The sequence below is a fragment of the Molossus molossus genome, unplaced genomic scaffold (genome assembly GCF_014108415.1).
Source record: "Molossus molossus isolate mMolMol1 unplaced genomic scaffold, mMolMol1.p scaffold_m16_p_20, whole genome shotgun sequence".
Taxonomy (NCBI): Eukaryota; Metazoa; Chordata; class Mammalia; order Chiroptera; family Molossidae; genus Molossus; species Molossus molossus.
In genome coordinates, this window is record NW_023425356.1 from 29,855,731 (window position 1) to 29,879,646 (window position 23,916).

At 47.1% G+C, this 23,916-nt stretch overlaps 1 protein-coding gene across 9 annotated transcripts in view; it reads left to right on the forward strand.

Annotated features, from left to right (window-relative positions):
* ATP2B4 (ATPase plasma membrane Ca2+ transporting 4) overlaps positions 1–14,392 on the forward strand; it is a 98,087-nt gene extending 83,695 nt beyond the window's left edge. For 5 of the 9 annotated variants that reach the window (XM_036273052.1, XM_036273054.1, XM_036273050.1 and 2 more), the window contains exons 19-21: positions 788–895; positions 2,670–2,846; positions 10,282–14,392. In XM_036273052.1, coding sequence (XP_036128945.1) covers positions 788–895; positions 2,670–2,846; positions 10,282–10,593 — 597 coding nt within the window. In that variant the 3' untranslated portion in view covers positions 10,594–14,392. Of the gene's footprint in view, positions 1–636; positions 763–787; positions 896–2,669; positions 2,847–6,309; positions 6,724–10,281 lie in introns of those variants that run through there. The other 4 variants (XM_036273056.1, XM_036273058.1, XM_036273055.1 and 1 more) reach the window with 4 other exon arrangements.
* Positions 14,393–23,916: the final 9,524 nt, after the last annotated feature.

A 23,916-nucleotide genomic window follows, 5' to 3' on the forward strand; every position in this document is an offset into this window, starting at 1 on the left:
GGCTTCCATCTACATCTGGCTCTAGACTTAGAACCTGCTGTGCCAAGTGCCCAGTGCGAGGCAGCGTGTTGGTAGCGAATACAATATGACTTGTAGGATCCTCTCATTAACTTTCTAAAACACTGACCTCTCCCCCAGTGACCAGGAAGAGGGTCACTGTCTCCTTCTGCTTCCACGCCTCCGGCCAGCCTACATGAAATGTGCGTGCACGTGTTCTGTGGGCTCTGCCCGGGGGAAGTGCTGTCCATTCCGCAGAGAAAGAGAAGGGATGGGATGGTGCGCATGGAGTGACAGATCAGCCCGGCTTGGGCTCCTTTGGGGACTGGGGTCAGGAGCATGGCTGCCCTAGTGGTCAGAGGACTGGACCTTTCCTCCTGGCCCCAGTCAGAGGTATACCTAAATATCTGCAGATACAAGAGATCATGGGCTCACCCTATAACAAGGGGGCTCCTGCCGCAGCTCCTCCTCTTCACACTGTGCCTTATCTTTGTCACCACAGGCTGTTGTCACAAGAAGCCTCTAGCACCTGCCCCGTTCCCCCAGCTCTTATAGTAGTACTTTCATCGCAGCTGTGTCTGTCTCCTTATCAGAGTGGTTAAATAATGTTTGTGTCTATCTCCCCTTCTCTCCCTCCAGATTTTTTCTTTCTTCTTTCCTAACAAGCAAATCAGGACTTAGACCACAAGGATCCTGGGGCAAGGGGTGATGTGACTCCGATGGCCGTAGCTGGAGGGCAAGCTCTCTGTGGCCACCTCGCTGACGGTGGGCTGCCCCTTCTCTGTTCTAGATTATCATCGTGGAATTTGGGGGTAAACCTTTCAGCTGTACGAACCTCACCCTGTCCCAGTGGTTTTGGTGTCTCTTCATTGGCACTGGAGAACTGCTGTGGGGCCAGGTGAGTACCGGCCCCCCGCCGTGCATCCGCACAGCCACAGGCCTCTCCTGTTCTCCCCGCCCCTCAAGCTGTTACATTTTCTCCATCTCGTAGGATCCCAAGGTGGAATAATCACTGCCCATCACTTTAGAGGCTTCGGATCACTTCTCTACCCACAATGGAGGCAGGCAAACCCCTTAACTGCTCTGAGATGGCAGTGGAACGTTTCAGTGAAATTTTGCTAAATAACAATAATGATGATAATAATGAAGTAAGAAGGATCTTAGAAATAGAAGAGTTTACAGAGCACATCTTTATTCTAATGAAGCTTCAGTCTGGCCCTGGCTACTCTGCTGACAGTTTAAGCCCCACCCCACCCCGTTTCTCACCACGGCCATCTGGCTCTCGCCTCAAATAAATCCAGACTCGCGTGGTCTCTAGAGCAGTCTAGCACAGAGTTCAGCGCATGGATGTTGGAGCTGCTGACTGAGTTTGAATCCCAGCTCTCCTTTTTACACATTGAACTTCGAACAAGTTTCTTAACCACTCTGTGCCTCAGTTTCCTCAGCTTAGGATAACGAGTCATTGTTGATTGTTGTTAGTCAGCAAATCAGTTACTATACAGAAAGGACTTAGTCCCATGCCTGCTGCCCTGTAAGTACTCAACGGCTGTTAGCTGTTCCTATCACCGCAATGTCACCAGGTCTGGAGAGCGTGTCGTTCCCTTCCCAGTACCTCTTTACAAGTCCCCTGCTTCGCTCTAACTGACCCGAAGATCCCTCCCCCAGGCTGAAGGCCTTGCCCCAGAGACCTGCCAGTTGTCTGTGCCTCCTAGATGCCTCCCTGATTCAGTCCTGTCCCGGTTTCTAACCCCAGTCCCTCCACCCTGTTCTGTTTGCTGACGTTCATTTCCCAGGGAGTCCCTACTGCAGCTTACACTAGGGTGAAGCTTGGTTGCTTCACCGACCATTTGAAACTCTCATCTAACTGTAATCTGTGATGATGTGGCCTTGGTGGCAGAAAAGAGCCTTTTGTCTACATCACAGCACCTCCTTCCAGCATCCGAATGCACCACCTTGACATTCGTCCTGTTTCAGGACACCTGGGTCCACACTGGACTGCCCACACAGCCCTTCCTCTCCATCTGAGCCCTGTCTGCTCCTCCTCTTGTCTGTACAGGAGAACTGGTTGACAGGTACTGAGCTCACCAAGGCTCTGTTTTGAATTACAAGCCTACCCTACTGCTCCATGGTTTCTGGTAATATTCACATGTCCTTTCGTCCATCACCCACCTACTTCCTCACCCCAAGTCCAAGAAGACGTTTATGCCCTTTCACTAGTTTTATAACACAGGAATAACTTCGCATGCGGTAACTAAAAAGAGGCTCATTCTTTTCCAACACCCTCTCTACCCCTTACTCATACACATGTAATGTGACCCTCCTGTCCCCAGACTTGTTTTCCCCCAGATCCTGGTCTCTAGCCCTTTCTACTCTGGTCAGGTATCGTAGTTCTACTTCCCTGAAGCACACATAGTATAACAGAAAGGAAGAACTGAGACAGAAGGAGGCAGATGACTAGTCAAACACTAGAATATAAGTTCTCTTTTGGATGCCCACCAATACAGACAACCTGCCTGGGGTCCTGGCAGCTGACAGCCCTTGGTGAATGCTGCTCGAATGGCCTGGAGCTTCTCCACCATTCTCCTGTGGGACGGGCCACAGGGCCAGGAGGAGCCTACCCGAAGGCCTGACCCTGATTCTGGTGTTTCCCCTTTTGCTGCACCTATTCCCAGGTCATCTCCACGATACCTACCAAATCCCTGAAGTTCCTGAAGGAGGCTGGGCATGGCACTACCAAGGAGGAGATTACCAAGGATGCGGAGGGGCTGGACGAGATTGACCATGCAGAGATGGAGCTACGCCGCGGCCAGATCCTCTGGTTCCGGGGCCTTAACCGTATCCAGACTCAGGTACTTGGATAGTGGCCTAGGCTCATGCTGGGTGAAGAAATCTCCTCCACATCTCAGGCAGTTTGGGAAGGGCAGCAGTTCTTGGTGGCCAACATCTCTTCCTTTCCAAAGGCCCACTACTAATGGGCAGCCCTCACTCCCGAGATGTAGGACAGACAGGCAGGGGCAGCTGTGTCTACTCTGGGGGAGAGCAGTCGTAGAGTCTAGAGCATGGGACACTCACTGTTAGCACAGTCCTTTATCTTTGGGTCGGGCCTGCTTCCTGCATGAGGTGTCGTATAAGCACCAGACCTAGCCAAGTGTGGGGGAAGTTCAGAGTCTCCCTGCCCTTCAGGAGGAAGCAGTTAGACAATATCTCTGAGCCTGCACCCCAGCAGACACTCAGTGTCCATCCTCGAGCGGCTGTTAGGTCAAGGTAGATGTTACCAGGAGGGATCTTTGTAAAAGAAACACACCCTCGTATATCTTCCCCACTGGAAATTTAAGGTCATGGTGGGGAATCTGATGGCTAAGTGTGTATAAATGACAACAGTCTCTCAATGCTTGAGCATCTTTTGCAGGATTCAGACTTACTTCCCAAAAAGGAAGCTATGATTCCTTCAAGACTTTTTTCCTTGCGATTTCTGAAATGGGAGAGAAACTGCTCCTGGTGCTCTCAAGTCCCCTGCCTGTGGCCCTACAGAAACATTGCCCACTCCCCACGCTCCTGTGCCTACCTTCTCCCGGGCGGATGGGCTGGTCTAGGCCTGATAATCCGGCTCTCTCCCTGCTCTTGCCCCACACACCTCTGTTGTGTTAGCCCTGAGAACTCCCACCTCAAGAACTTGAAATCCCAAGGTCTCAAGGGTGTTTTCCAGAGAACAGGCCTGTTGCTCTCTACTGGTTGGCTGAAGATCCAGAAATAAGTTTTACTTTCTTTTTTATTTTTAAGTTTTTTTTCTTTATTGATTTTTAGAGAGAGAAGAGGGAGAGGGAGAGAGAGATAGAAACATCAGTGACAGAGAACATCGATTGGCTGCCTCTTGCATGCCCCCCACTAGGGATCAGGCCCACAACCTGGGCATGTGCCCTGACCAGGAATTGAACCGGTGACCTCTTGTTGCATGGGTCAATGCTCAACCACTGAGCCATACCGGCCAGGCAAGTTTTATTTTCTAAAAAGCCTTTGGGATATTTAGAAAGTTCCCTAGCTAAGCCCACCTCTTGTTCTTAGTACACAGAGAAGAGAGGTGCAGTGATATTCTAAACCAAATACCGCTGAGAAACTTGTCTCCCATAGGCAAGACCACAGGTGGGCTGGGAAAGAGGGGCCAGAGAGGGACACTCCCACCGGACGTGCAGGAGCTCAGAACTGCCTCAGGACATCAGAGTTCACCCCCGTCCCACACACTGTCTAGGCTGCCGAGCCCATCCAGCAGTGGCCTCACGGGCCCGGAGAACCTGGCACCTTTGGCTGCTGTCACTGAGGCCCCAGTGCTTTCCTTTAGGTCTGCTGTTTTCAAAGTAACCTGTCTACTTTTCTTCCCTCCAGGATCCTCTGCCTCCTCTTCTACTGTGTGACTTCTTTCCTAACCAGATCCCCTCATTCCAGTGTCTCCTGGCTTCTTGCCAGCCTTCTCTCCTGGGGGCTTGAGCTTCATGGATCTTCCTTACCCCTCCACTACCAGTTTTCAGTCCCTCGACGATGTATTTTCATTGCCTACATCGATTTAAGAACATTACCTTTTCCTACTGGAGCAGGAGGCAGTCGGGCCAGAATAGCGTTAAGGCCCTGAACTTAGGCAGCAAAGGCAGCCTGTTCAAGATGCCACGGTAACCAAAGCCGTGCCATCGCAGAGTGCGCCCGACTCTGAGCAAATGAGGCTGACTGTGCCAACCTGCATCCGGACACCCGAAGCGCTCCCCTCACCCAGTTCTTCAGCCTCAGCAGGGTCCTTACAGAACCCCTGGCCCTCTGGTCTTTGTTGCCATTCTCAGGACTGTCCCATCCCGGTCCCCTTAGTTGGGGAGAGCGAAAAGCACTGAGAGCAGAAATCTGGGAAACAAGGGCTAGAATCTGAGGAAGGGAAATCTGGGATCCAACTTCACTGTGGAAGATGAGACCTCAGAACCCTAATGAGCACTGAGGAAGCCGACCCCTCCCTACATGCAGACTCGTTCCTCCTACAGGATTAGGCTCCTCTGTCCCCCGGAACTGAAAACCGTGTAATGTGATGAAGGGGCGGGGAGGGGGAGGGGGTTAGTTCAGAATCCAGAAACTAGCCCTAAACATTCCATGGCTCCTCGGGGAGCTTTGTAAGTAAGAGTGACTGACTCACAAGGTGCCTGCTTCACCACCTTCTCGCCAAGCCGGATGAGTGCAATCGGTACCTTTCCAGCACTCCTGGGAGGTTGGCCATTGGTATCAGGCATGTGGGCATTGTAAAGGCAGTTCTACTAGATTCGGCAGGATAAAGGAATTCCCTTTGATTTGTTCCTTGTTACGTAGGGGTCGGGGTCGGGGGAAAGGATGGTAGGTTTGACCGAGACCCCACACCCAGACCATTGTTGGAAAACTAACGTCATGAGTTCCCTCTGTCTCAGAGGCGTAGGGCCCTGGAGACCAGAGACTACTGTGCAGGGCTAGACTTGAAGCAGCTCACCACCCACCAATAGCAACAACTCGCTCTGCCCCCTGCAGTCTAACTGCTGAGTTATTGTTAGCACTCTTGCCAGACATTCCCAACCTCCAGTGCGCTGCGGCAGTTAGTGGTATTCTCTCTAAAGAGCATGGCCACTGGATTTCTGGGTCCAGCCTCAGTCCCTGTCCACCTCAGCCCTAGGAAAGAACATCTCAGAGAAGAAACCCTGAAGAGGGTGAGCCCAGCAACTCAGGGTTCAGGAGCCTTTTCACTGTGGTCACCTATGTACAGGCTACTACATGCCTCTGTGTTGTTTTTTTCTTTAAGCACATGAGTTACTTTCCTGGAAAATCTGTAAAAATAGGCAGTCAATTCAATTGGTTTAGAGGTTCCTGGGCCTCAAAAGTCTGTAATACATACTTTGCCTTCTATCTTAAAGTGCGTGCCTCGTTTTCCAAGAGTACAGGTCAAAACTGAATAAACTGTCTCTGTCTGTGAGGCATCATGGAGTATGGAACTCCCTTTAAATTTTAGATACTTTTGGACACGAGCACACCTAAAATGCCCTCCATTGGCCAAAAGGGGACAGCAGACTGGATTCTGGCTGGGTATTTGGGCTCCATGGCAAATCGTTCGTGAAATGAAGTGTGATGTGCCGTGGGCAGGTCCTTCCCCTGCCCCTCACCGCTTCGTGTGTGAGGGAATCTCTGGCTTTCTGTCTCCTGCCCCCTTCTCCCATCTCCTCCCAACCCCCTTCCCGAACCCTCCAAACCCCTCCCCACCCCCTCTTCACCTCTCTCTGACTGTGGAGCAAAGCTATTTCACTCTCTGATTCTTCGCAGATCGACGTAATTAACACATTCCAGACGGGAGCCTCTTTTCAGGGAGTCCTAAAGCGGCAGACCATGGGTCAGCATGGTCCTAGCTCATCCTTTGTAACAGTTGCACCGGTCAAATCTTCCCCCACCACTTCTGTTGCTGCTGCTGTTTCATCTCCTACTCTGGGCAGTGAGTGATAGTCTATTATGATGCATGATTTGCTAAAATGACCACAAGAGAGCATGTGGCATCCACTTTAACGAACTAAGATTACCTTTTCCTTCTGGTTTTCCCTTTGATCGTTGACTGAAGGGAAGAAAAATGGGACTTAAAGTCCACTCCCAAACCAGGCTATGGGTCCTTTTATTTTTATTTATTTATATACTTATTTATTTATAATGTTGGAAAGCTATTAAACCCTAATTATTTTAAAGACAGTAGTCCTGTTTTCTGATTGCTCCTCTGAATTGCTTATGTCTTCCTTGAGTTTTTTGTTTTGCTTTATTTTGTTTTCCTGTTTTTTTGTTTTGTTTTGTTTTTGTTTTGTTTTTTTTTGCTTTGTTCAGATATGTTGTTGTTCCTCTCCTCTCCTTCTGCTCCTTTGAGTCTGAACTCTCTGTCCGAAGGCTGGATGTAAGGTTAGGCCAAATGAAAACCCAGGAGCTCTCCTCATTTGGGGGCGAGTTTGAGATCTCCTAAGAAAGGTACAACAGGAGTTGTTGTTGTTATTTTTACCAAAAGACCTGTCATCATTGAGCCAGTATTGAACTTGACCACTAATCATGGTCCTTTTGGCGACCACACCATTGTCAGCTGGCAGTATTGGCATACAAGTCATAGCTGATGTGAAGGAACGGAAGTGTTCAATTCACGTGTACAGGGCTGAGTTTTCTTTTCCGGGGACTTTACACCAAATTTTGGTTTAAGAGTTGATGAGTTCACATCTGGGTAGGAGAAATATGTGAAAAGGTCAAAATCTCTCCTCCTCCCCTGGTTTCTGAGAAGTGCACAGAAAACTACAGAAAGCCAGCCCAGGAAATGGGGTCTTCACCTACCTACTCACTGAGCTACAGAGAGGGGCCCTCGGCACTAAGGTCTAGCCTGGTTGGGGCTTCTGAGGCATGAGAAAGCGTGGCCCTTCCGTCAACTTCACCAGGATGACAGGGACCACAGAGGAGACATTTCCCAAAGGTTTTCAGAGATGATGACCAGGGGAGGAAGGGTTGACTGGCCAAGTGGAGAGAGCCGGAAGCTTTCACAGCACCCGCCTCACCAGCTGTCCTGTTTCCGTGCACCGCTCACGCACCAGGCAGCACCCTCGGGCAGGGAGGAGGATCTGGATGGGTGGGTGATGGTGTGTCTCTGCGACTGTTCTCAGCATGTTATGAATTCTCTGAGGCCAGTGTTGGACTCAGGGAGCACTCTGGCACAGCCCCGTGCCCTCTACTCCTCACCCTTTTCTCCACCCACCAGGCCTCCAGATGGTACTCCCTAGCTCTCTGACTCCACTTCACTTGAGCTTCCCTTGCAGGTGACTGGTTTCCCTTTAGCTTCCAGAAGTCCTGCAATCTAGCCAGATGGCCGTTCCCTGCTCCCCATCTACCCACCCAATTCACTTTTATCTCCCTTATTGTTTACCTGTAACAATGTGATGATCGCCCCAACAGGTGAGAGGGAAAGCCAGCAAACAGGTCTCCAGACCCTCCCTACAATCCCAGTTTTAAAAAATCTGTTTTCTATATTACACATATAATTATTTTTTTATAAATTATTCAATTTCTAAAAATTGAAATCTTGAAAAGGTTTCTTCAAACCATAGAAGCAGGAAGTTTGAAAATCACTGATATCGAAGATGATCAACTGGTGGTATAAAGGTACCTGTTCACCTGCAGCACTTGTTAGAAATTTTGAGATCTCAAGAGCAGGTGAAAAGTATCGGGGTGACAGGACTTTGAACCCACCTCTTGAGCAGGGCCAAGGGAAGAGGCATTGGGTTTGAGTTTACTTAAACCAAGTTGCCTTGCTCTAAGTTTGACACAGATCAGTTAAAACTTGAGACCTCCTGAAGACCAGGTAGAGCCTCTATTCCATCTAATTTCACCTAGTTCTGGACCAAAGAGAACATGACAGGTAAAATTCACCCATCAGATGGTCAGTGGGAATCACAGAAAAATGGAAAAGTAGGTCCTTACTTTCTGTTCAGTATGGTGAATGTATGCCCAGGTTCCTTGATTCTGTTTGGCTAAGGTGTTGAACTGATTCTATTCAGTGGCAAAGAACCCTTTGCCCTCTAAGCTCTGAGCATCCCCAGTCCCGGTGGGTCTGCCAGGCTGTCACAGAGTAAGGAGAGAGAAGGAAAGCTTAACCAGCAGAGACACAATTTTAGTGAACTTTTGCACATTATTTTTGAAAGCTTTCTCTAGTGATAGGAAGTACTGGGACAGGCAGTCCAACCAAATGATTTGCCTGACTCTTTGTGTGCTCTGCCGTCTCCACATTCTTGCCTCTTCTCCAGGAACACATCCTTTGGTTAAACAGCAGAGGAATGAAAGAGATGCCCTAACCCAACACTCATCGTTCCGCCCCTTCCCCCAACCCCTTCAACAGTTTTTCCTGTGTCACTCCCATTTCTTTTCCAAGGGAAGAATTTTTTAATAGGACTAGGATCAGCCACCTCCCAACAACGAAAATCCTGCAACTGCTTCCTTTCTTCCTGGCCTCTCTCCAATCTCTCAGGATCCAACTTCCTCCCCCAACCCCAGTCCTGCCAACCCAGGATCTAAATCATCCCTTAGAAAGACCTGCAGTTCAGAAAAGCAGGCTACCTATGGATAAGGCAAAGGCTGGTCACAGAGATGAATTAGGGTCCATTTTTTCCCCTTCTCAGAACCGAATGAGCCCCTTTCTTTGTGCAGTAAAACAAAGATTTGAACACTTACCAGACAATGGATTTTCCTTCCTTTGCCCAGTAAAACTACAAATTGTTTTTCTTCCTTTCATCTTCATCATCCACCCCATCATAAAAGCCCCTTGTCTGTAGCACTGCCCCCTGCATTACACACAATCCAGGTTCCGTCCTTTTCCTTCTCCCCATAAGATCACACTTGTCTTTACAATTTAGAAACAGCTAGACAAAGCTATGAGACTGGGCAGAGTTGCCGTGCGTCAGAGACAAAGCCGTGCATTTGAGTGTGAGAGCCAGCTCTTCTCTCAGTGGTCAGGAGGAGGCGTCTTTCGATGCCTCTGATACTTGTATTTCATCCACATCTTCCAGGGGAGAGGCAGAAGGAAGGGGACAGGGTAGAGGTTGTGGGACATAAATATATGTGTGTTTGCTGGTGAAAGAGCAATTATTCCATTGGAAAGTATATGTTTTTATCTCTTGCATGCTGCTGACACAAATGAAGATTGGTTTGTCTGCCTTGCTGCTGCATTGTACTCATGGTCACTTATCACCCAACGTGTGTTGTGTACAGATTGGATTGTGTTTGGCTCTTTGATGGTTTTAAACAGATAACTAAACTTCAGTGTGCAGTGTTTCTATTCCACATTCACAAAATGTTTGGCCTCAACACAGAAGTCCACGTGTCTGAGTCATCTCTTAAATTTGGCTATTAATTTGCACTTAGTTCCAACATGCGTGCCCTCTGTTCAAAAGAACTAATGAATCTTTTTGTTTTCTGTTTCATTTTAAGAGTGGATTATTTGGGAATGCTAACTTTGCTTTTTGGGTTTTCTATTTTTTTAATGCAGCTTTTGAAACATCTTAGTTGTTTGCCATTACTCACCTCACCCCACCCCAATGCTTGAAATTTGAGCCACGTAAATGTTTTTAGTGTTCCATGATCTCTTCTTTTATGTATGGTTTTTGTTGTTGATCAATAATGTTTTGTAGTCTGGATTTTGTTTCTCTCCTCAAACCACCAGTTTCTTGTTCGACTGGCCAATTCTTATATCTGTATTTTCTCATCCTTATTTTTCTTCCCCTGGTATAGATCAAAGTGGTCAAAGCATTCCATAGTTCCCTCCATGAAAGCATCCAGAAACCCAAGAACCAAAACTCCATCCACAACTTCATGACCCACCCTGAATTCGCCATAGATGAGGAGGTGCCACGAACACCACTCCTGGATGAGCAAGAGGAGGAAAATCTTGAAAAGGTTTCTAAGTCTGGGACTAGGGTGCTCTTGTTGGATGGTGAAGTCACTCCACACACCAACCAAAACAATACAGAGGATTGCAGCCAGGTGCAAATTGTTGCCTCCCCCTCGGACAGCCCTTTACACAGCCTGGAGACATCAGTTTGAACTTCATTCTCTGACGCTCGTTCCTGCTTTCCCTATTTCCTGTTCATCTCTCCCATCTCTAGGTGTTGATGGGACATTGACTGTCAAGTCAGCTGCTCCCAAGTATGTGTGAGCCCCGCCTGACCACAAAGAGGCAAGAGAACAGATCTATAAGGATTTCAACTTAAACTTAAGTCGGGGTCTATAGCAGGACCCAGTCAAACCCAGGCAGGTAGTAAATAATAGAATCTACTCCTTGGGTATATCAGTTGTCATTTTTAAAGAAATGGTATGATCCTCTTGGCATTCACCCCAACCCAGATTTCCCCCCAGTATTCATACACATCTTGCCATCTCCTGACTTCTGGATTTTACCCTATGAGTCTGTGCCATGTATAACCTCAGTCGAGGCTTCAGAGACAAATATTCTCAAATGAAATGTATGGGAAACAGGAATGGATTTGTATGGAATTAGCCTGTAGAGTGATTGTTTTTAAAACTATTTTCCCATTTTGAAAGTTTATACCTAAAGCCCTCTAGCTCTTTCTACCCTTCCAGGCAAATTTCCTCAAGGTTTTATGACTATTGTCTTCCTTACCTTCACTTTTTTTTTTTAAGTTGTGATGATTAAGGAAGTAGAAAGGACCTGGATGAATTGAGTCAACTTTGACCATTCTCCCTTCTGGCCCCATTGGAACCATTGGTTTAGCTCTAGAGGCAGACAGGTTTTCATTGCTAACAGGGTTTTTTGAAGCAATTGAGAGCTTCAAAAATGTGTAAGAATGTGTTCTTGCTGTTATTAGTTACCTACTTCAAAGCTTGTCCGGTATGTGTGGTTTCTAAGCGCTACCTTGACCATGAAGCTTGCATATGTGTGGTGTGTAGTTTTTACTATAACCCTGAGATTTCTCTTATGTCTAAAGTGGTGGCAAATGAATCTATTGAGAATGACCCTGCCTCCTAAGTGAACTTGGATATCGAGGACCAGAAGTTGAAAGGTCTAGGACAAGACAGACCGTCAAAGCCAGCTCTTGTGAAATCTTTGGGGTGACCACTACTGCTTTCGAAGCCATCTGCCAAGGCTCTTCCAGGGCAGGACCTGGTTGTTGGGGGAGTACGTGTTGAGAAGCCTTGGGAGAGGCTAAAGGGCCATTCTAGCAGGATCTGAGAAGCCAGAAGCCTTAAGTTTAGGTGGCCGGGCACCAGCTTTGATATTCCCTTCAGTTGTCTAATATTACCCTTTGCTGTGTCCCTTAACTTGTCCATTCTCTGAAAAGGTCACAAGCTTTCTCAAATTCTCTGATTTTGAAAATCCGTATCCAAAATGGAAGGCTCCAGTGACATTTTGCTGACTTAAAGAAGCAAAGGACCCACCCTGGCAAGCTCTCCTCCACCCCTCCTCTCCTTCCCCTCACACGCCCCCGCAAGGCTCTCCAGAACGTGCTCACCTGCTGCACAGGAAGCCCTGTGCCTTCTTTCCCTGAACACTGCCCAAAGCCTCCCTCTTCACCTGCCTCTCAGGAGCTGGGGACTCCACTAGGAGATTTTTAAAGTGTTCCTTAACGGGACGAGGTGGAGCACATATGCAGCAGCTCCATTTTTATCCCTGCTGATGTCAACTTACACTCTTCTGTACAGGGAGTTCCCTCACATCTGCCAGCTTCCTCCTCCCACTGCATAAAGGAAGCCTGCCCCCCTCTTTGCAGAGCGATGGGAGTAGGGAGAAGGGGCTTGAGGCTCTGAGAAACTGCCAGATGTCCATTTGTGAGAGTCAGGGCACCGGAACCTGTCTTCTCCAGCCTTTTCTTCTGGATGCCGCCTCCCTCTCACTGGCTCCCGAGCTGTCCCAGGTAGGAAGGGTGAAGGACCAGGACTCCCCGCACAACCCCGCACTACAGAATCTACCGGATTGGACTTTGCTCTTGTAAAGGTGACATGCGTCAGTGATCTTTTCTCTCTGAAACACTCGTGGGGGAGGAAAAACAGCTCACACAAGGTGTTAGGTGTTCACATGTATATTTATTAAGTACATTGGAAGATTTAGTTCTGTCAAGTCTTTTATTACCTCAGATCAGTTTTAAAAACAAGCCAATAACCAACTTTGGAGGCTATTTTACCATTCCTACTCCCAGAAGACTCTCGTGGTGCCCGACAGGTTACTCCTGAGAGCTTGTGTCTACTTTTAAAGTCAACGGTTTTGTGTATTCTAGTTTCCACAGTAGGAGAGAAAATATAGAAATATTATGCAAAAAAATATATAGTTTTCTTTAGATCAGAAACTGGTATTTTTTGAGTCAGCCATATGTATTTTGTTTAAAGGATTTAAAATAAAGTGCTGTCATGTAACCCTGTGGGGGGAGCACATAACCAGCTGTTTCACATGACAGGTGACTTCGTATATTTGTGTTGGTTCTAAAACCAATGCAGTGTAATTCCTTTCTCCAAACAGCCATCTTTATACTTAGGGGGAAATTTTGTTGGGTTCTAGACTTTTTTAATATAAATTTTGTTGCTATGGAATTGAGTAAGTTTAAGTGTTTATGTGCCTATGTTTTTTATATAAGTTTTTTTCTATTCAGTTTCAGTGATCCAACTGGCAGTGAGTAAATATGGCATAAGTTAATAAAGCTTTTCCCCAAAATGGTGCTTTGGGTTTGAAAAGGGGCTGATGGGGAGAAGGGAAAATATTGTCCTAGATGACTCTCTTGATACATCTAGAAAAATGGGCAGTAGGCTGGAGGGGAGGAAAGCATCCAGCAAGAAGGGAGAACCAGCAGCAAGTGGGCGAGGGCCCCAGGGAGATGAGTCCAGGCTAGCGATTAGGGTCAGGGGCCTTGGTTGGATTCCGTTTCTTGATGAGTAGCTGGCAGAGTGGTACCCAAGACATATGAACAATGTCTTGGGCTGCAAGGATACTCTGATTTGGGGTTTGGTTGTGTTTTTTTTTTAACTCCTGTTGCCTGCAGAGTTTTCCATTAGTGAGTTTTATGCAAGGATGTGAGTTAGGACTTCGGCCCTAGAAAGGTTGCGTGCAATCTATAAGATGGGGAATTGAGCTCTACGTGGAAAAAACGAAGGCTGGTTCTAGCTCTGGCTGGCAGTCTTGAGGCTAGGTCCTTCCCATAGGTGCCCTCTGACCTCTGAAATGACTCGCATCCCTAAAAGTTGTAGAAAGACCACCTGAAAATCCCTCTGGCACTTTGCGGATTCTTTAGGTCTGGGTTTCTTATTCCCCTTGGACTTCGCGGGGGAGGGCTTGCACTTAAATCCGAGTGATTACCTCACCGCCCAGAACCCAGAGGAGCGTGGCCAGCTCCCCTGTGCCCTGAAACCTCCAAATGCGAAACTTCCTTTACTTTTCGGCTTCCTTGCCTAGGGAAGCAGCCCTTAGTACCATCACAAAGGACACACCTCCTCACTTTGCATAACAGGGGACCATCCCACTGCCATGTTGGGGGCGAGGCATTTACAAAGGCCTGGGATTCCTAAGCCGTTCCAGCCCTTCCCTCAGAGTCGACCAGACAGCCTTCCATTAGCCTGGTGCCAGTCTTTTTTGTCTTCCCAGCCCTGCTGGAAGGCCTGCTGTCCCTTTCCTCTTGGTTAAGAGAGATGGAGGGAGGTGAGTCCCCAAGACTGAACTGGCCATCGGTTCATGTTTTCGCCCCATATGTGAATATGCCAGATACACGTGCCAACAGATCTAACTACCTTGTTCTTTTCAAATCAGCACGCAGATAGGAATTTTAAGTTTCTCCTTCTCCTTCCTCTTCTCCTTCCTCTTCTTCTTCCTCTTCTTCTTCCTCGTCCTCTTCCTCTTCTCCGTCTCCTTCCTCTTCTTCTCCTTCTTCCTCTTCCTCTTCCTCTTCTCCTCCTTCTCCTCCTTCTTCTTCTGCTCCTTCTTCTTTTCTGTAACTAGTATAGCAAGCACTGGTTTTATTGTGTAAAAAAATAAAAGCAAAACAAAAGATAGGCCATTGTGGTCTGCATGAAATCAATATGCAAATGGTGATATCAAAGCAATGCGTACCCCAGTGTGTGTTGCCACAATTTGCAGTTCAGCTTAACAGTGCACCCAATCTGTATTTGCATTTTGATATTATTTAAGCTCTCTGTACAATGTCTTGCATGTATTTATATGGTTCTTAGACGGGGGGGGGAAACAGGCTATAAACTGGCAAATCTGGAATTCAAATATGTTGTTCCACTGAGACAAGAAGAACAGAAGAGCAGTTTTAAAAGATGGAAAAAAAGGGATAATTTTTTTGGAACCAATAAAACTTGTTGCTGATGAGCAGCAGTCAGCACTGCTATGCACTGAGAATAAAAGCCCATGCCCACCTGTCGCTGTGCTGTCCTCAATGTGTCTCCACTTCCGGATAATGCCACTGGCCGTCAGTTGAAGTTGAGAAAGGATCTGTCAGAGTTATGTTGGGAACCCCCTCTGTGCAAGCCCAGGAGTCAGCTTACCAGTGGACCCCGACATGCTTCTCTGCCAACATCTCCCTCGGTGACTGGTGGCCCTGGTCACCATTTTATTCCCTTGTAGGACAAACTTTGCTCTGCCCTCTTTGGTTAGAATCTACAATCAGGGAACCGTGAAGCTGGAGCTTTTGAAAAAGGATGAATTTGGAAGGATAAGAAAGAGGTAGACTTAACAGTCCTTTTTTTTTTTTTTTAAGTGAAATGCCTTTTGGGAAAATGTGTTCCCCTTATATTAGCAGTTTTCTCTACCTTCCTTCAGGGGTTCTCCAGCCCTCACCTTCCCAAAGTGTTTTTTGTTTTTTTGTGTTTTTTTGGTTTTTTTTGGTGTTTTGTTTTTTTTATTGTCCCATTCATTGAGTGTCTAAGCATGACTAATATTAGGCCCCAAATTCGGGTCAAAACAGCTTTCTGGAGGGTCATTTTGGTTTTGAGCATTCATATCTCAGAACTCAGACCTCCTTACTACAACTCAGAGCATCCAAGTACACAATCAAGTTTTCTGTTATCTTTTAAAACAAAAGGAAGGACTTTATCAGTTCTGCGGGTTCCTTGGGAGCAACATGGTGCTGGAGAACAGCACAGCACCCTGGCTGTCTGAGCAGGCTGGTGTGAAGGAGGGAGCCACCCTCCGAACAGGCTTCTGTGGTGAGAGGTCTTATCCCCACTTTTCTTGCCTCTGTCCCAGGCTGCAGAGAAAAGGTAGATAAATAGCAGGAGCTGGTCTGATTTGATACCAAAAGTCAGTCACAAAATAGAACTAGTCTTTTTTTTTTCCATCATAGGTTCTGTCCCAAATACCCTTGCCCAAAAGGGATGCAACACACACACACACACACACACACACACACCCCTAGAGTCCTTTCTGAGGCTTGGCCCTATACTTCCCCTCTTTCCCTCACCTTGTCCTTGTTGGGCCCTAGATCTGTGCCTTTCTGCTACGCCAAGCAGGGTCTTAAGGCTCCCTGCCCCCCAGCCCCAGGGTGCAGGAAGGCACGGAGGAGAATGAACACGCAAGTAGCTTCCTGGCAGAGACCACTGTCTTCTTCGATGCTGGTTTAATGGACTGTAAAGCCAGCTGGGCTCCTTGGGAGTTACCGTATGGAAAGGCCACGCTCTTTCATCTTTTCCCCCACCCCCAGTTATAGAAAAGAATAATTTGTTTGCACTCAATGTTTTTCTTTTAAAATGTTTTCATTGTTTTTTTAGAGAGAGAGGAAGGGAGGGAGAGATAGAAACACCAATGTGAGAGAGAAACTGATCGGCTGCCTCCCACACACCCCCTACTGGGGATCAAGAGCACAACCCAGGTATGTGCCCCGACCAGGAATCGAACCGGGACCTCTCGGTCCAAGGGATGATGTTCAATCCACTGAGCCACACCGGCTGGGCTGCCCTCAATCTTTTAATAACAGTTTGTGAGTCTCCCCTTTCTCAGGCACCTTATCCTCTCCCTACGGTCACTGGGTTGGTTGGTTGCTCTCCACCAAGACTGACTGGTTCCCTCCCAAGTACATACACAACCAGGCAACTCCCTGAATAACTCTGGCAAATCCAAAGGTGACTCTTCGGATACCTGAGTTTAGGACATAGTCTTCAAGTCACTGCAAGCAGGAAGGAGAATGAAAATGGCATGTCCTTTACCAGCAAGTAATTTTGTAATTTTGCTGTACATAGAACATGCAAACATGTCACTCTTTCTGTGTGGATCGTGTCCCCCACATGCACCTCAGCCATGAGAGGTAATACCCTGCTAAGTCCATTGACTCTAATGCTTTTAGCTTTTAAAGGTAGTAGTAGCTTCTGGGTTCTGGGCTTGCCTATATCCTGATGTGGAACTTACCACAAGTCTTCTGTTTCAGATACCTCCCTGTCCTCAAAAGACACACACATAAAGGGAGCAGTGTCTTTGGAATGGCTTCCCACTGTTGTCCCCAGAGAGGCTACAGCTGAAACCAGAATGCCGTGTCACACTTACTTACAAAGAGAACTTAAATGGTCTACATAATTTGGAAAGCCAAGTGACATGCGGAAGTTTGACTTCTGCTTGTGAAATCTGAGCAAGGGAAAATACTTGAATTGCCTGAGTGGCCAGCACTAATTACATCCATCTCTACTGGGACACACCCAGTCCCTGAGTCCAGGCTCCGGCACCTTTGGTTTCTCTGAGTCCTCTGCAATGGAGGTCACATAGACCACCCTCCAAACAGCACTATTGATTAGGTTAAATTTTCTGGCTGTGCTACACCTAGGAATACTACATTAAAAGATTGATTTGGGTTTGATAGCTCCAGATCTTTCTGTGTTGGCCTTATTTAAAGCAAATGTGGTCCAGCCAGTGTGGCTCAGTAGACTGTCATCCCATGGACTGAGAGGTCCTAGTTTGATCCCCAGTAGGGGGCGTGCAGGAGGCAGCCTATTAATGTTTCTCTCCTATTGATGTTTCTCTCTCTCCCTTCCTCTCTCTCTAAAAAAAAAATAATAATAAAGCCAATGTGGCCCTGGCCAGTTTTCTCAGTGGTTAGAGCATCAGCCCATGGACCAGAGGGTCTCGGGTTCAATTCCCGGTGAAGGGCATGTACTTGGATTGCAAGTTTGATCCCTGACCCCAGTCAAGATCCTGTGGGAGGCAACCAATTGATGTGTCTCTCTCACATCAATGTTTATCTCTCCCCCCCCTTCCATTCTATCTAAAAAAAAAAAAAAAAAAATCAATGAAAAAATACCCTCAGGTGAGGATTAACAAAAATAAATATTAAAAATAAAGCAGCCTTGGGTGGTTTGGCTCAGCGGTTGGAGTGTCGGCCTGCGGTACAGAGAGACCCGGGTTCGGTTCCCGCTAAGGGCACGTACCTCGGTTGCAGTTTGTCCCCGGCCCTGGTTGGTCGTGCGGGTGGCGGCCACTCGATGTGTCCCTTCACATCGATGTTTCTCTCTCTCTCTCTTCCTCTCTCTCACTCCCGCTCTATCTGAACAAAAAATGTCCTCGGGTGAGGATTAAAAATAAAATAAAATAAAATAAAGCAAATGTACATGAAAACTTACTTGAAAGAGAAAGTGAGGCTGGTGATGGGAGGGCTGGGAACTAGTCATTGCCTTCAACCACATATAAGAGGGGAACAAACACCTTGAAGTTGATCCAAAGCAAGAATTTCCACATCTTCCCTACCAAACCTTTGAATTGCAAGTGCTGCTGATTGAGTAGGAGGTGGGGTTGAATAATTTTGCGCTCACTCTCTGGTGGAGGATCTACAACAGAAAATTAGAGATGTGGAGTAAGGCAGTGGCATGTGGCAGCCCAGGAGGCAGGAGGCAGGTGTCCTGAGCCCACCCCGTTCCTCGGCTGGTGATTTTCCATCTCTACCAGGAGACAGTTAAATTACATCAATGATTTTCAGATCGCACTTCGAAGATCCGAACGATATTCCTCGGAATTGATTCAGCCTACAAGGGTTCAACAAAAGTGGCTTTTAAAACAATGTATTTGGCCCTGGCCGGTTTGGCTCAGCGGTTAGAGCGTCGGCCTGCGGTCCAGAGAGACCCGGGTTCGGTTCCCACTAAGGGCATGTACTTCGGTTGCAGTTTGTCCCCGGCCCTGGTTGGTTGTGCGGGTGGCAGCCACTCGATGTGTCCCTTCACGTCGATGTTTCTGTCTCTCTCTTCCTTCCTCTCTCTCCCTCCCACTCTATCTGTACAAAAAAATGGAAAAATATCCTCGGGTGAGGATAAAAAAAATAATAATAATAAAAAAAGTAAAATCAGTAAAAGAAAAAAATTTAAAACAATGTATTTGGCTTCCAGGTTACCTGTAGCTTTATTTTTTTTAAAAAATTAATAATGATAACTTAAGAGCACTGTGGACTAGCCATCTCTGAAATGCCATGATTCTAGTTAAGAAACCAAATAATCAGTACTGAAAGTATCCAAACTTGGGTGATACTATAACACAGTTGTGGGATTAAATACACAAAGAAGCCAAACTTGGATTCTGTTTCAATTGTATCCCATTACAATTCTTAATATATGCACAAATAATATAGAGTACAATTTAGGGATTATAGTTCAGCCTGCTGAGATTATTGTCGAGCTGATTCTGCTTTGGGATTGGTTGTGGAAAGAGCAGCAGTGTGTGAATCCAGAGATGAACTCAGTGAAATGGCATAAAATGAAGAGCGGAGAAGCAAGCCAGCTCACTGGAGCTGTGGTGGAACGAGCTGGCCCGGGAACTAGAAGGCCTGTGTTGTAATCCTGACCCTGCTGCTTATTTACTGTGTGACCTGAGGTTTCTCCAACTCTAACACTTGCTCCATTCTTGCTCTAGTGTCTAAAATTGCTATTAAAGCCCTGGCGGTTTGGCTCAGCAGTTAGAGCGTCGGCCACGGACCAAAGAGTCATGGGTTCGATTCTGGACAAGGGCACATACCTCAGTTGCGGTTCATCCCGGCCCTGTTCGGGGTCATGTGGGAGGCAACTAGTCGATATGTCCCTCTCACTTCGATGTTTCTCTCTTTCTCCTTCTCTCTCTGTGTCTCCCCCTCCTTCCCATTCTATCTGAAGATAAATACAGTATCATTGGTGGGTTTGAACCGAGCACTGCAATAATCTATCTCGCAGTTTAAGGGGATCGTGCTGGCTGGTGTGTGGCTAGGGAAATGAAGATAATGCCGCTTTGTCCACCACACATGCCACATATGGGCCAAGCCAAATCCGGAAGGATGCAGGTGAGTCCAAGCCCCACTGTCCTGCTGTGTCCTGTGACACACAAAATGTAAAAACAAAATGCTTGTCCAAAAAAAGTTTTTAGTAAATTAGGCTGTATTGCTTGCCACCGTAGTTTTTCCAGATGCCCTGGTTGATAAAACGATTGCAATGACATTCTATTTGCTCCCGCAAGAACGGAACAAGGAAAACCATCGTGACCAGTGCCTTCCCTGTTCCAGCCTATGGCTGTCTGGTCCCAAGGTCCTTGCCCTTGGTGGCTCCTCTGAGACGCGCGGCTCCCTCGTTGGATTCCTAACGGGACCACCCACCTGCTCCCTCTACTGAGGGGTCACCTCCCTCCCAGAGCCAGAACCTCCGTGTGTACTTGGGTGTTGGTGAGGGACCCCTGAAGTCTGAGGGAAGCTGGAGCTGTCAGCAGACATGACTTACCAGCCGTGCCTCAGCTCTGCAGCTCTGGGACTCGAGGGGAGGCTGCCGAACGTAGAACCCCACAAGGCCCAAGTAGGCGAGCTTTGCCCTGCTCCCAGACCAGGAAAGGGTTCTCTCGCGCCTTGTCAACGACAAGCCAACAAAAGCTTATCCTGAGCGTGGAACAGAAACCATCCCCTAGTCTGGTCACACTCCTTTTGCCTCCAAATTCTCCCTCTTCCCAAGGGCCGTGGGTGACGTGGGGACAGGGGGCGAAGAAGTGAGAAATGGTTCTGCAGTTTCTAAACCTCTCCGTCCAGCCCTGCTCTGTCACAACTTGAACTTAAAAGGAAGGTATTTGCTGCCTGTGTCCTCTGTTTCAGTCTTGTCTGGACTGGAGAAGGCCTCCAGGGTACAAGCAAAGGAACAGGGGGAGTGGGGGCCGCAGCCACAGGCCCCTCTTGTGATCCCGCCTGGCGTTTCAGCTCCCAGACCTTCTGAAACAAGCCCGGCTGGAGGTCTTTCACCCAGGGCAATTTGGGCATATTTTTTTGTATGACCCAGAAATACAAAAGCCATGTTAACCCCTCCTGAAGGCAAAAGAGACCTCACACAGCTGCCCTTCCTACAGAGGGCAAGGGGGGTGGCACGTGGCTTGCCTTCTTCCTTCGGCTGGTGAGTTCACGGCAGGGAGAAAGATCAGACATTGATTTCTTCCTCGCTATCTCACCCTTTACACACGTAGGTCATACATTCACAACAGCAATAAGCACTAGGGGAACTTCAGCACTCAGAGGGCCTGGTTAACTCATGGTCAGGCACTGTGCCGAATGCCAGGGATACAGTAAATAAAACAGTCCTTTCCCAGAAGGGATTCAAGGTCTACTTGGGGAGAAAGACATTTCAAACCCTAATCCCAGCAATTGAGAAGCACTGTCATGTGTGGTACCGGGGGACACAGAAGAGCAAGAACCCAGTTCTCAGGAGGGGAAGGCTTCACAGAGGTGATGACAACTAGGGCACTTTTTAAAAAATATAACAGCCCTGGCCAGTTTGGCTCAGCGGTTAGAGCGTCGGCCTGCGGTCCGGAGAGACCTGGGTTCGGTTCCCGCTAAGGGCACGTACTTCGGTTGCAGTTTGTCCCCGGCCCTGGTTGGTCGTGTGGGTGGCAGCCACTCGATGTGTCCCTTCACATCGATGTTTCTCTCTCTCTCTCCCTCCCACTCTATCTGTACAAAAAATGGAAAAATATCCTCTGGTGAGGATAAAAAATATATATATATATAACAAATTTTTAATATGTTTTTATTGATTTTTTAGAGAGAGAAGGAGGAAGAGAGAGAGAGAAACATCGATGTGAGAGAGAAGCATTGATCAGCTGCCTCCTGCACGCCCCCTACTGGGGATGGAGCCCAGAACGCGGGCATGTGCCCTGACAGGGAATCAAATCAGGACCTCTCAGTCCATGGGACGATGCCCAATCCACTGAGCCACACCAGCCAGGCCCAATTTTGTTATATTTTAATTAAAATGACACTTGATCTCTGTAATAATTTCAACAAGAAGTGTCCAAAGAAAATAACAAAATATGTCAAGGCCCAAACCCAGAAATAAAAAGTATTAACTCTTTATTTATTTATTTATTTATTTATTTTTGTTACAGATGTTTCTTCTTTTTCTGCATTGACACCCTCCCCCCCACTCCTGCCCCCCTTCATAGTATTGTTGTCTATGTCCATTAGTTATGCATATATGCATATACCAGAATAAACTCATAAATGTGATTTAATTGGATTTTACAAGAAAAAAAGAAACTGCTGTTAAAATGAAGAAACTTGTTGTTCAAAGGCCCCGAGTACAAAAGTCACAATGAGTTGGGTCTGCTTGAAATGCAGAGGGCCTACCAGGGGAGGCCAGCCAACGCTGACCACTGCATGAAGGCAGGGACCATGTCTTATAAATATGCACTTAAAAACTAAAGTAGGCCCTGGCTGGTTTGGCTCAGCAGTTAGAGCATCGACCTGCAGACCAAAGAGTCGCGGGTTCGATCTGGTCAAGGGCACATACCTCAGTTGCGATTCATCCCCAGCCCTGGTCGTGCGGGAGACAGCCAGTCAAAGTGTCCCTTTCACATGGATGTTTTCCTTTCTCTCTCTCTCTCTTCCTCTCTCTCCCTCCCACTCTATCTGAACAAAAATGGAAAAATGTCCTCGGGTGAGGATAAAAAAAATAAAAATAAAAAAATAAAGATGAGGATGGAGAAAATAATTTTTAAAAAAAGAAGAAGAAAGTAGCACACAGAAGGTAGGCAGGCTAAGAATCAAGAGAGGAAGGCAAAGGGGTGAGTCCATGAAGCATAAAGAAATGAGCCTCATGCATCATGAGACGACAATACAACAGCCCCCATCTAACGAGCTCTTGCATATGCCAAGTGCAAGGCCAAGCATTTTTCACTGTTAGCCCAATTGACTATCACACAGCTTTACCTAAGTACCATTATTATTGCCATTTTACGCCCTAAAAATATGAGAGGACCTGCCCAAGCTCACCCAAGCAGTAATTTAGGATCTGAACTTGGTGATACTCAACACAGGGCTTCTGTCTTTCCAAGGATTCTGAGAGGTCTTTGGTGTTTTCAAATAAATCCTAGTGCTGTTAGAGAACAAAATTCAACCAAGTAAATTTGAAGATCTCGTTGGATTTATTAAGTGAATTAATACAGCAGCCTCCCACCCAGCAAATAGAAGGGCATGCTGAGGGGCTGTGCAAAATGGAGGCTTTTTATAGGAAGATGTGGTAGGGCAGGTATTAGCCCAAAAAAAAGATTACTTTTATTTTTATTTATTTATTTATTTATTTATTTATTTATTTATTTTTAAATCCTCACCTGAGCATATTTTTCCATTTTTCTTCAGACAGAATGGGAGGGAGAGAGAGAGAAACATCGAAGTGAGAGACCCATCAAATGGCTGCCTCCCACATGACCCCAACCAAGGCCGGGGACCAAACCGCAACCGAGGTACGTGCCCTTGACCAGAATCAAACCCAAAACTCTGGTCCATGGGCCCATGCTCTAACCGCTGAGCCAAACTGGCCATAGTGGGATTACTTTTAAACCAGGACATCTTTGGGAAGGGGAAGGCAAAGGTTTTATCATGCAGATTGTCTCTTCTTTCTTTGGAGGTGGGGATGGAGAGAATCCATGTGACAGATGACCTTACAGGTGCTTGGCCAGAAAATTCCAGATTGGTTGATTAAGATTATATTTCTGGGAGAAGTTGAAACTGCCATCAAATCAGTCCAGGTTTGGTATCGTGAACTTTAGCACAAGCGACATCATTTTGGGCTTGTGGTTTTCTCTTTAACGATACTTTGGAATCATGTCACAGTCAATGCCTGAAATCATGCAAAGTGGCTAAAGGGAAACAATTGAGTAATCAGGTGTTTTTTGTTTTGTTTGTTTGTTTTTTTAATCCTCACCCGAGGACATTTTTCCATTTTTTGACATTTTTCCATTTTTTGTTCAGATAGAGTGGGAGGTAGAGTGGGAGGGAGAGAGAAAGAGCGAAACATCGACATGAAAGGGACACATCGAGTGGCTGCCACCCGCACGACCAACCAGGGCCGAGGACAAACTGCAACCGAGGTACGTGCCCTTAGTGGGAACCGAACCCGGGTCTCTCTGGACCGCAGGTCGACACTCTAACCACTGAGCTAAACCGGCCAGGGCTGAGT